The sequence below is a fragment of the Melanaphis sacchari genome, unplaced genomic scaffold (assembly GCF_002803265.2).
Source record: "Melanaphis sacchari strain LSU unplaced genomic scaffold, SCAv2.0 Contig0_pilon_pilon, whole genome shotgun sequence".
NCBI lineage: Eukaryota > Metazoa > Arthropoda > Insecta > Hemiptera > Aphididae > Melanaphis > Melanaphis sacchari.
The window spans coordinates 10377588-10391315 of NW_020270366.1; the positions used below are offsets into that span (position 1 = coordinate 10377588).

At 25.8% G+C, this 13728-nt stretch overlaps 1 protein-coding gene across 4 annotated transcripts; it reads right to left on the reverse strand.

The window, feature by feature from the left end:
- Positions 1–3537: 3537 nt before the first annotated feature.
- On the reverse strand, positions 3538–12326 carry LOC112596518 (modular serine protease-like). Of its 4 annotated transcripts, none has more exons than XM_025342258.1 (14): positions 12148–12326; positions 11607–11695; positions 10988–11045; positions 9293–9412; positions 9000–9188; positions 7959–8078; positions 7625–7867; positions 6971–7185; positions 6565–6780; positions 5527–5688; positions 5335–5465; positions 5100–5267; positions 4364–4520; positions 3538–3806 (listed from the first exon to the last, which is right to left on the reverse strand). In XM_025342258.1, the coding sequence occupies exons 2-14, from the start codon at positions 11662–11664 to the stop codon at positions 3595–3597; spliced, it is 2049 nt and encodes a 682-aa protein (XP_025198043.1). In that variant the 5' UTR covers positions 11665–11695; positions 12148–12326; the 3' UTR covers positions 3538–3594. The 4 variants fall into 4 exon arrangements, with proteins under 4 accessions (XP_025198043.1, XP_025198034.1, XP_025198025.1 ...); XM_025342249.1 differs by having other exon boundaries at positions 11607–11692; positions 11872–12326; XM_025342240.1 differs by having other exon boundaries at positions 11872–12326.
- Positions 12327–13728: the final 1402 nt, after the last annotated feature.

Sequence of the window (13728 nt, forward strand, 5' to 3'; positions counted from 1 at the left end):
AACAGATTAAATCGTATACATTATTAAATGTTAATATGATTAAGCCACACCGGTGTAAACGCCTATGTTCGACTGAATACTCGTAGTACCTAAATAGCTGGCGGGTTTATAACAGTACAGTGGGGAATTACAATTAAAGACCTATCGTTCGTTTTTAAAGTGTACGAGTATAGAATAATAAAATATTGATGATGAAATAGAATAAAATAAATAATTCAAATGTAAAATATACATTATTTTTGTTTATCTGTTCTTGCAGACTAATAATATATAATATTATGTAGCCTAGTGGCTGGTGTATACATACCTATATCTTTATCTTATTCTTTATAGGTGCATCATTAAAACATGAGACGATTTCTTATTAACTTAACTCTAAAGTTCTACTGAATCGGCTTTTTTTTTAGCGCGAGTAATCGGTATGCAAATGAACCGTCTTATGAGAAAAGTTCGAAAAAATATCAATTTAAAAATATTTGTTTTTTTTAGATCCGTAGTGAAGTGCGTTGCCTGTCATGTGCACACACATAACGATAACTCCCACTACTTCTACTGCACCGTCGTTTTCGTCGGCATAGGTTACTAAATTAATTGAAATTTGAATTTGTTTTTTTAACATTTTTGGATGAAATATTTGCAGTATTCCCGACATCTATAAGTATTATGAAAACTATATAAGTCAAATCAGTTTCCATTTTATGTTATTTCTAAACACTAATAAACATAAATATAGTATTATTAAAAATTTTTAACTATTCATTTTTTTATAAATTTTCAGTTAATTGATATAGTTAATTTAATACTAGGTCCAAAAGCATGAATGCATAAAATAAATGTACCTACATCAAAATATACATTTGCAACGAGTGTGGTAGATCAAGATGTCGGCTTTTTCGACCAAAACTTCCCGTTACTACAAGCAAACTATTTTCTTTTATTGTGCGTGCATAATATATATGTACCACCCGCTCGGTGTAATACGGTGTACGCATTTTTCATGGTATAAATATCCTTTTCAATCGTTTCATAATTCATGAACTATGATCATAATATGTAAGTAAAACTTAAGTTCATAAATGAAACCCCTACCTGACCTCATGCAATATTTTTAACTAATTATTTATATCATATGGATAATTTTTCATGAAATCAAAATAGTATGTTTTTATACATAGTTACTTCTATCTCTACTACTATATAAAATCGTGAGGGATTTTCTACAACCGCACTAACCGAGAAAACTACTGAACCGATTTGGCTGAAATTTTTTACTGTTATACCCGATAGCTGAAAATTTTAGTACTACTTTTGTTAATAAAAAATAAGCATTAATTTCTTGAAAAATTAAAAAACAAAGCTAATTTTTGGAGCCTCTCTGCGAGGTCCGCAAGAACAGGCCTTTTTTTATTTTCCTGCATTTTGTAAAAGCACTATTTATTTTTTTGTTCTAAATACCTTCCCGAGCGTCACCACATTGCCCGATCTTAATTTTTTTTTTGTCGGAGAGTGGTAGGATTGTATTTTTATGTTTCCATTTTGTAACAAAATGATTAAATATTTTTCCAATTTTTTTATTACATAGTTATACCAAATACTCTTACGAGTGATCTATTATTCACAATTTAACGATTAACAAAACTTAAGGTCAAATATATCAGATACGTTGGAATAGATCATCATTCAAAGGTGCTTTTTACACGGACAATTATACGTGGCATTTTCTCGAACTTGGGACCCGAATTATCTAATAATTTTGATTTCAACAGGAGATAGAACAAAAAATGTTATATACTCAGAAGTTTAATACAATTCTTTATCAACAACAGATTAATTGGCATTTATTTTTCATCTGTATTCATTTTTAATAAAAATATATTTATCATTAATACCACTAGAAACATTTCAATACGTTTTCATTAACCATTTTTTATATTTATTTATCGATCACACATTAAAGATAAAATTTGAATAAAAATTCTACACATCATCGTCCGAAAACAAAATAAACAACCAATCACGGGCGGTGACGTGACGGGTCAGCTAGTATATTATAATATAATAACTAATAAGATTATTAACGTTTTTAGTGAAATAATATGAGGAAATTTAATTTAATATATTTATTATAATTTATAATTTATTATAATTTATAATTTATAATCATTAAAATTAGTAGTTTATGTTTGGCAAAGACTGTAAAACTTAATAGAAGCTTTAAACCTGTCTCAAATTAGGGTTTCATTTTCTTCGAATACCTAAATAAAATATATTATGTCCATTTAATAAATCCTAGTTTTATTGACACAACACAATCGTAGTGAAAATCGTAGAAATGGAAATTCACTTCATGAAAAACACTATTACATCAATTAGATAATATGACATATTATCAACTATACATATATACATAGAGAAATATACTTTATGTTAACCTAACATTTTTATGTAAACATGTTTCAACAAATTCTAGTATTTTCAAGTTGATAATTAATACGAGTATCATCATTCATCAGAAGTGGGGATACTGAAATCTTCCTATCACATTGTGTTGTTGATTTAGGTACGATTTTTCAGTACCTAATGAAAAAATCTATTATTATTAGTATTTTTCAAATTTCCATCTACAACAAATACATTTAACAGACTAACGTATAAAATGAAAACATTTTTCTAAGATTCATTTCTTTCAAGTTTTACTGAAATAAATTTGTGTGAAGGCTCATGTATCAAACAAACATTATGTACTTACCAGAGTAATAAATATTAAAAATCAGTAGTTAATCTCGCATATTTTTATAATAGTAAATAAAAAGTAAAAATATACTATTATGTAGTATGTACTTAGATAAATTAAAAGTGCCTATCAAAATGATAAGTTAACTGAATAAAGACAATTTTGTACCTATATGATAATAATAATAAAGATTAATAATTTTATACAATATTTATTTATTTATTTATCTATTGTTCTTTTATGATTCTTTATATAATATTATGCATATTAAATGTTTTATTGTTACCACAGTTCAACTGTAATTTAGAACTTCAACAATCGACATATTCTTCAATCGCAAATATAAGTACAGCATTATTTTCAAAAAAAAATAACCATATTCGTCTGAAAATAAATCTGTTTATAAAAGATATAGGCCATGGTTTAAAATCTTAAGCCATGATATAGGCATTGCTAAACTGTTTCATCAAACACAAAATATGTTTAATCAACTATATAGGTAAAAAGTAGAAGTTTGCAACCACTTAACATTTTTACCATTTAGGTATACTAGGCACAGTTTTTGGTTATCACTACAAAATATTACAACACTTATACTCATGTACACAAATATAAAAATATTTTTATTTTTTTCTATGAAAAAGTAAAAAAAATTATTAAAAATCTAATCAATATTAAGTTATTGACACAATAGGTCAACTCATAATTTAATAAACTTAATACAATTGTATATAATATATATCATTTCTTTTTTTGTGTTTGTTAAAAATTTAACAAAGGTAAAAAATTAGATTTACAAATGCTAAATACAATAATAAAAAAATGACGGTATGATATACTTATTGGTTATTTTTACTGCACTATCTAATAGTCTTAAAAAAACTATCACTTGCATAAGTATAATTAGTAAAAATTTCATAAATCCATCCAATATGGCGATTAACGTCTGTAAAAACTGCAATTGAATCATTTGTAGCTGGATCCTTTACACTCACAATTCCAGTTAAAAAATGTAAAGAATTATGCACAAAGGTTAATCCAGCACCACTATCGCCTTGATGAACTCCTTGTCCTAAAATGTAAGGATTCAATAATTAATACTAATATTAGTAGAAACAAATAAATATAACAATATTGATGATAATAATATATCCTAAAATAATAATAACTAAGCATTTTACTAGTTCTAATATTTATTAATTAAATTGATTTTAGTAAATTTTAAATATCATAATTTAATGAAAGATAATATTATCTTGAAAACATGAAATTATGGTTCATAAGTCATAATGTAAGATAAAAATTTAACAAAAAAAATAAGTTATCATATTATCATCTTTGTAGTTGATCTAAAAATATAATGTTATAAGTCATTATTAGAGGCGTTGTTGACTTTTACATTTTTTTTTTCTTTAATGCTATAAAATACTATCTTGACTATAAATGCATATTATTGTTTTTTAACATCATTGTTTTTTTGTCATTTTTTTAAATTATGAAAAATTATTTGTAAATATGGGACATTTTTCTCAAATATTAAATTTTAGAGAAAATTTGTATGTTAAAAAAATAATATATTGACATATGTATACATGTTAAAATGACTTATTATAAACTTTAATTACTTACCAGTTTTAGTACCAGCACAGAATTTATCAATTGTAACAAAATTTTGAAATCCGTTTATATACATATTTCGACATGTCTGATGGTCAATATATGGTAGGTTAGCTTCTAATAAAACTGAGCTTTCAACCATTTTTTCTGTTTTTCCCCAGCCAACAACCTAAAATAATAAAATTAACATAGGTTTTATAAAATTAATCAAGTTCATGTATGAAGAAAAAACTGAAAGTTAAATCATATTATAATTTAACCAACATAAATTTATAAATAATAAATTCTAAGATAAAATTATTAACATATCAAAACATAGAAATGATGGATACTTACATATTACTTTAATTTAAGAGTAAAAACTGGATTATGAATACTAAGACATACCAAATCATGAATATGTAATACCTTATAATCTCTTTTAGACAACAAATAAGTAATGTTATTAAGAAATTTCTTAAAAAAATATATATATACAGAGTGATTCATTGAGCATGCTTATTGTTCATTGGTCACCCTTTTTATCTGCTAAGAAGTCTTCTTTTTATTTGATTATGATTTTTGGATTTTTTTTAGATTAATTAAAATCTATATTTTTAAATAATTAGATATTTTGTACAGTAATGATCACAAAATCTTTGAGATAATTGATTATATTTACAATAATTTCTATCATTATCAAGTAAATTATACCTATTTATAATGTATCGCAATTTAAACATGTAGTGACATTGTTAAATAAATTTACTTGTCCAATAATTCCATTTGAAATGGAATATTGTTTAGACCAATCCATACAAACAGGTGAAACTACATTGCTCATTGGAATTTTGATTGGTAACACAAGAATGGCTATATCATCAGCATGATTCCCTAAAGAACCATAATAGCTCTCCTTCAAGTAAATCAATCCCACCTAAATTATTTTTAACAAAATATTAAATGAATTAGACCAAGTTCTTTTTTAACTGTGTGTTACTTACATCGACAATCTGAGTAAATGCATTGTCTTTGATTGTGATGTCACTTTTATACTTTCCAACAGAAATTTTATATCTACCATCGTTTAATAATATTCTTTCTATTAACCCTTCTTGCCAAAAACAATGAGCAGCTAAAAAAAATTGTTTATGTTTTTGAATTTGGTATATAATGCATACCAGCATATAATTTACCAGATACGACTAAATTTGGAGCAATCAGTGATCCTCCACATATCAAGTTAAAAGTATTTTTGTTTTTACGATATACTCCAACATTCCAAGGTGCTGATCCATAAACAGCTTCATTACCTCCTAAAATCAATGCTTGGTGTGGAGTATATGGCCGACCACAATCTAGAATGATATTTAAGCTCATAAGTTAAAGAAAGGAATGTCCTAAAATCCAATTGTTTAGATATTTTAAGAGTTAACAAGATTATAATGCTATGAAAAATGTATTGAGTTTTGTTGTATTATAAAAGCAATTAATGCAAAAATATGTTTATTTAACAATTGTACTCAAATTTAAAAATTGTATTTAAAGAATTTAACCCTACACTATCTATAAAATTGACTAGTTTTAAAAAATTATTGATTATTTAAAAAATCTATTTTATTTGAATCTCACTAAATGGCATTAACTGGCTTTAATAATTCATGTAAATAAAAAAAAAAACAAGTGGTAGGCAGTTATTAAACATGATCATTTTTACGATTAATAAATAATCACATAATAGGAAATTAGTTATTCTATCTTTTTTTTATTATTTATTTAACATTATCAATGTTTAGTCAAATGGTTTTAAATTATATTTTATTGTACTATTATAGCAAAATATGCAAAGGTCCTATACAAATTTATTATTTTCAATGAGTTATTAGTGTAACTAGACGTGTTTCTATCATCGATAATATTGACTCATATATTTTTTTTTTTTTTAATTTAATTGATATTAATTTTTTTGTAAAAGAAACAAAGTAATAATTTATTTTTTTAAAGAAGTAGGAATATTAATTAATTAATAAATTATACTTTATTCATATGTTGTGTCAAATTCTGCATAATTTTAAATACCTTCCCTAAAATGCAATTATTTTTCAATTCGTTTTTTTTAGAAATTATTATGGTATTTATGAGGTATAAGAAAGTAAAAAAATTTAAAAGAAATTGTAAGTAGAGTAGGGTTAAATTAATTAAATGTTAGAATAAGTACTTAAAAATATAATTACATGGAATACACGTATAAAGTCGATTACTCCAATTCCCATCTTTTTGACAACGTAATTTGATAGGTGTCTCTATTTGTCCATTTGGTACAGTGTGCGTGACTTTACATTTTGGTGTTAATATAGTGTCTGGTGCTGATGAGGTTGAACAATTTTCTTTTTTACCTTGGAAAACACATTCAACATCTAGACTGTCCGAAAACACAGGTGGACATCTTTCTTTAAACATAAATTGGTTATAAAATTAATACCATTTTTGAAACATAAATCAATCAATTATTAAATGAGTACTTACAAAAATAATATTAAATTATTATAAAATGATAATAAGTTAAGCGTCAAGAAACTTACATTGCATATTGTAATCTGTACAGATGTTAATACACAATAAATAATAATAAAAACTTACTCAAACATAATTTATCAAACGTCGGTTTCCATTTTCCATTTCCTGAACAAATTATAATTCTATTAGAAGTAGTTTTATAGTATCCCTCATTACAGTTCTCCTCAACTGTGGTATTGAGATTAACATAAGTTCCAGGAGATAAAATAGGATATTGATCTGATTCAACTTGGAACAAAGAATACACAGTGCCCTCAACGTTTGGTATCACACATCCCCTTAAAATAATTGTAATACAACAATAATTAAAATATAAATGATTAGAATTATTTTAAGCCATGTAGACATAGTACACTATAAAAAATCTGCCGAGTACACAATTTTTTACTATGATCTATTTTTACAAATGTTCAACCTGGGATTATTTAATAATATAATAATAATATGTTCTCAATATATATTACTTTTATTGTATTTTATTCTTGTTTTAAAAAATTCTAATATGCTATCGTTGGGGAAAAACCTATGTAAACCTGTAATCTAGGTACTTTAGTTTACATTGCTCTTAAGTCTAAACATTTATAATTATTACTAAAACCATGTCAAAGCATTTCAAATGTTTTTACGATGATACTTGTTTAGTCTATTATTAAGTAATTATTATCTTTTAAGAAAAAATGTTTAACATTTCAAATAAATAAACAGAACAATGCCTACCCCTTATTAGTAGTCTGTGTTGGTGGTTTAATAGTTTGATAAAATGATTCCAAGGTAGTAGTTTGACTAATAGGTTTCCATGTGATTTGTGTAATTGGAGTAGCTGAAGTTGTAGTTTTGGAATTTTCAGTGTCATTACAGCCCAATTCGTCAGAACCATCAGCACAGTTCCGTGAACCGTCGCATTTTCTCTGTTTACTTATACAAGCACCATAGTTGCATTTGAATGTATTCTTTGGACACCTTTAACGTTAAATAATAATTTATGATATTATTTTATTTACTTATAGATATATGCATGTTGTAATATTTTCTAATTCCATTCAATACATACACAACTGAGTTACACAATTCCAATGTTTCATCAGATTTGTCATTGCAATCTGAAACTCCATCACATATGGATGTTATATCTATGCATTGACCAGATTTACAGCTGTATTCTTCTTTATATCTAAATTAATATATAACATGCTAAATAAGTATAATATTCAAGTACATTTTAATTTTTAATGTATCTTTAAAAATAAATTATTTAATTTTAATCACATGATTTCAATATATTTTATTTTTTTAAACTATATCAATAAATTAGGTTTAATTAGGAAGAATAAATGTATTTGCAGTTTAACTCTGTGTAGATCAATAAATACATTAATTTTACAATGATATATTGTTTTGTTTGTAAATTTTTATTTTACACGAATAATTATGAAAAAAAAAATCGGGTTTTAATTTTATGGATGGTTTTTGGTAGTAAATTTGATCTCATTGATTCCTTTAAGATGCCAAAATTGAAAATTTCTTGTTTCTTATTCAAAATCATTGAAAAAACTGAAATTTTTACGCAAGATCAATTTTTTTGTATTTTGTAACTTAAAAATAAATAATTTTGAATTTAAATTTTTGTTTTGACAATGAAAACAAAATTATAAAAGTACAAATCTCCAATCACTTCACAACCATAAGACATCCCACGTTACCGTTATTGATTTAACATACAAGTTCAAATGCATTACAAATTATTGTATGCAGCACAATTAGTTATCAATAAACTTTATATTATGTGAAAATTAAAATTGATAATTCTACATCTCTTACTTGGTAAATATTAATACTATAAAATTTATATAATTTAACTAATTTTGGTTTATATTCAAATTTACACTGTTCGCATTAGAAATAAACAATAATTAATATTGTAAAATTACAACAAAATTTAAGTAAAATTCCCAATGATTTATACCTTTTAAAATGTTTGAATTATAAGTTAGAATTTCTGTTGGTTGTTAATAAAATATTATTGTCCTATGTTTAATAAATATATTCTAATTATACAATATAGAATTTTAAGTTGAAAAACTATTACACTTACATGCATTTAGACTGACTGGTTACTTGGGCTTGTTGCGTTTGTGGAGAATTTGAAGAAATTACTAAGGGTAGTTTTTTACATTCAGGTAAGTTTTCATCTGAACCATCGATACAATCATTTTTACCATTACATTTTGCACTTTTACTTATACAAGCCCCATAATTACAACGAAATGCAGAGCTCGGACATCTATAATAACATAACATAAATTATGAAAATAAAATAAGAACAAATATATTTATTAATGCTTTTAAACTTCAAACATATTAACATGTATATTATATTTCCCCTACGTTTTAAACAATGGAGCACACAAACTTTGAGTCTCATCTGACTGATCTGAACAATCTGCAAGTCCATCACAAATTGATAATGAATCAATACACTGTCCATTTGTACATTTGAACATCTCTCTATAAGTATAACACAATATAAATTATACTCAGAATTAAAGGAAATAAATAATTATTCAAAACAAAATCTATTTTTAAAAACCTATTTAAAAAAATTGGAATTTAAAAATGTCAATATTCTTTTAATAGTAAAGTCACAAGACATGTCATTGATACACTTAATACACGTTTATAAATTTAAAATGCTTTAGTAAAATTATTGGTTTACAAAATCTTAAGAATTTAGTCATTATCTTATGATTGATTATTGTAGAAAAGTTTGGTCCCTAAAGTCCCTCGTTTTAAGAATGATGGGATGGGTGTAATCAATTTAGCAACTTGTATTTAAGAAATATTTAAACAATTATGATATTATAAATAAAATTTAAACTACTGAACACAAACTTGCTATTATAAGTTTGTAAAACGGAGATACATACACGGGTGTGAAGTATTCTTAACTTCTAAGATGCAACCACTTTACATAAAAAAATACTTTCAATAGTATTCACATACTAAAAGGAATCTAATTTCATTATTATGTCGACTTCTCAATAGCTCCCAACAAATATTTTTAATATTATTTGATTAAACTTTTCAAAACCATAGAAAATATTTATGAACAGTATTAACATAAATACATAATAGCATTGATAAGTTAAATAGTGATTTCTAAGTATATTTATAATAATAGTATAATATTTTAAAAATTATATATTTAAAGGTACGCTACCTAAATAATTTAACAAAACTATGTAATGTATATGAAATGCACTGCTCTAAATATGGCACACATGTAGTCAGGCTCATATCTGAGGGGGGGGGAAGAGAATGGGGTCCCCCACCGAAATTATTGTGTAGGTACTATTTGTAAAATATTTATCAGTTTATTAAAAAGTAATAAAAGATTTTATGTATCAATTGTGTATGAAAATTGTTCTATAATTTATTTTGACCCCCCTCCCAAATAAAATACTAGTTATGTACTTGCGAGTAGTCATGTGCATGCCAAGGTTTTTTTTAACTAATATAGTAAAGTTTTGTGAGAATTAAAATGTAAGTATCTTGGAGTTGTACAAACACCAATTATTAGTTTATAAAAGAGAATATTAAATGTATTTAAACGTTTTTAAAAGTTTGGTAACTTAATCCACTTATTTTCAACAGTTGAAAAATACAAAAAAACCTACCTTCAAAGAATTTACAGAAAAATTAATTTAATCTAACAAATTTACCAGATAATATTCTTCTCCATTTTTCTATGAATATTTATTGATTTTAGTAGGTATCATCTATCACATATTTAACAGTACTCATTTGCGCAAATTTTCACAATAAATTAAGGATGGGTAGCGTCCTTTTATTAACTTTTTTACGTCAAATTGTATTTATAACAGATTTAAAAAATGGTTGTAAGATATTATATCAAAATTCAAATTTTTTATAACTAATAAAAATGTTAAAATATTCAAACACATAATAATTTAATAAATTTTTCTGAAGTGTGTAAAATGAATGATGTAGAACAGAAAGAGAATAATGATTATTAGTACCTAATACCTAAATATCTAGTTAAAACATAATATAGTTACCAACACTGAACATGATTTAGTTTGTCGTTTTTCAATTAATGGATTACATAATATGCCCGTTCCTAAAACAAATAATTTGTATTATAATTATGCATATGTTTAGAATATTCCATTACAGCTCTTTGGGTCAGATGGAGTCAGTAAATAGGACATTTTAATTGTAAATATGTAAGTTCAAAAACAATGGATTTTTCTTCAAATAACATTAGAATATTTTATAAAATCAATATTATTACTCGATTTTACCGAAAAAAAAAAATTATAAATTGAAAATACAATACTGCTCAAGTGCTGAAGAATAGTAAATAAATTTAATCAATATTATAATGGTTTGTTATATAAACATACAAATAAAAAATAATATGTATTATGAATTCGAATCGGAAACTGAGTTAACGATAAATAGGCGAAAACGTATTTCTCTTTGACATTTAGAACATTAACCGGTCGTTAGCACTGTTTAATTGTTTACATGCGTTTGCGTCTATAATAGTTATTTATATCATATCCATTGATGTTTAGGAAGTTGGTATTATAAATATAGATTATTGTCTTATCGTTTTGTCGTTATGTCATACTTCATATACGCCAACATAATATAAACCTAATCACGAAGTACGTACCTGTTGTGCCCAAAACGAAACATAAACATAATGTCAACCAAGACTTCGTCGCCTCCATGGTTTTATACGTCGACGAGACGAAATTACTGCTGCGAATCATAATGCATTAATATATTACTTATTACGTACAATATAATTACCTACACAATACACGTGCAAATGCGACGACGAAAATATGCAATACAATCATATTAACATTATATAAATTGTATAGATAACAAAACAATCACAAATCTAAGTAAAAATAATATTTTATCAAATATACCTGCTTAATTATTTTTTAGTGCGGCGAATAACAAATGGCAGACACCGGAAGACGTGAAGAAAACCCGCACGGTACGGTAGAAAATAAACTTATCGCTAGGGATGCGAAAGTTTCTCGCGATATGTATAATAATTAACAACCTATCGGCTATCAGTTAGAATTGGAATATGTTTATCGCGAAACGTCCAATTACAAATCGATTCAAAATTTCAAATAGTAAAAAGACAACAGCAACAAAAACGACAATAATAATAATAATATGTAATCATAACGTACTACTGCACGAGCTGCGTAAAACGTTGAGACGTCTTGCGTCTAGCGTGCTAAGAATTATCGTATATTACTGCAGTTCGCAGTGTTCATCATGTATGTGTGTGTACGCAATATGTTTACGCGATTGTAGCCAACCGGACTCCGAAGGACAAACTGTTCTATTAAGTGCTTGTATACCATAGGAAGCTCCCACTACTCGCGTATTATTAATTACAATATTATTTTTATTATTTTGTATGATATTAACTAAACGTATACTGTTCAAAAAAAAAAAATATAATAATACGCATGTACCCTATCTGAGCGCTTCAGCAGTTGTTTTGAAAACGTTGCGTCGTAGGTTGTACACTTAAACTTTAAACGTTTTCAAACCTACACGTATAGTTGTATGGGTTCCCTACAATTTTACGTATACTCCCGTTATTGGGTTTTATTTGTGTTATGCGCAAGTACAAAACTGGTTATGTTGGTTTATTTCGAGGTGTTCGTACGTGCTTCCTAATCTATATATATATATATATATATACATATATATTATATATGTGAATGTGTGTTGTGTGAAAATGGTTATCTTTGCAAAGCGTGTTCTTTGAAATTACTCGACCAAATATCTTGATTTTTGTTTTTTAAATGAAAGACTACATCCCGGAACATAAAATATTTATATCCACAAGTTTTACGCTAAATGTCAGCATTAGACAACAAAATTTATCACACAGATAAGTTTTATACGAAGATAACAAGGAATATAAGAGGATAGATCCCTCCGGAACCTTTTTTTTTTGTGTGTAATGTGTTGACTTATACTCGATATAAGATTATAAAATTACCCATATTAATCCACTTCATGTTTATTCAATAAATTATATATCCCCCCCTCCCCAGAACAAAATCATAACTAATTCACTAATAATGTATATAGTATATTATTCTTCATTATACCAATAGCGATAGCATATTTTCGCAAACGTGTTCGTTAATTCGACGATACTTTAAAGATAACTATTTTTTTTCTCAACTATCATGAAATTAAATGATAGCAATTATTAAAATTATAATGGAACTACTACCTATCGATCATAATATTAGGTATGAGAAAATGAAATTTTTTATGACGATCTATGATGCGCATTACAAATATTATTATTTTTAATTAAAAAAAAAAAATAATCTACCAAATTATCGTCCTTATATGCGTCCGGGATGAACGTAATCTCATGGAAGTTTTATATTTAACAGATTTGTTATTGAAATCATTGATAAACACTTTTTTTAACACGTCATATATTGTTTGAATTTTGATGTTTCAAATATATTTGTGGCAATAGTGATTTATTTTTATTGATTGTAATCCTTCATAGCATTGATTGCAGAAAAATATATTTTTCTTTTTTAAAACAACGTCGGCAAAGTGCTAAAGTCTATCAGTGACAGTTACAATTATATTTTGTGAGAATGTTAATAAAACAATGAAAATAGTAAGAAAAAATAGTTAAAGAAACTTCCTATCGGAACTAACATCCATAACAACTAACCGACACCGAAAGAATAGTCTACTCTGCGCAGACTTAAAGGTCATTTTAT

What these genes read in the sequence shown, in the direction of transcription:
- LOC112596518 (XM_025342258.1), bottom strand. Translation starts at nt 11,664, where the DNA reads ATGGAGGCGACGAAGTCTTGGTTGACATTATGTTTATGTTTCGTTTTG. An exon ending in ACACAGACTACTAATAAGGG is followed by an intron (nt 7,186 to 7,624) that starts GTAGGCATTGTT and finishes AATTATTTTAAG; the next exon opens with GGGATGTGTGATACCAAACG. An exon ending in CTGTGCTGGTACTAAAACTG is followed by an intron (nt 3,807 to 4,363) that starts GTAAGTAATTAA and finishes CTTACATTTTAG; the next exon opens with GACAAGGAGTTCATCAAGGC.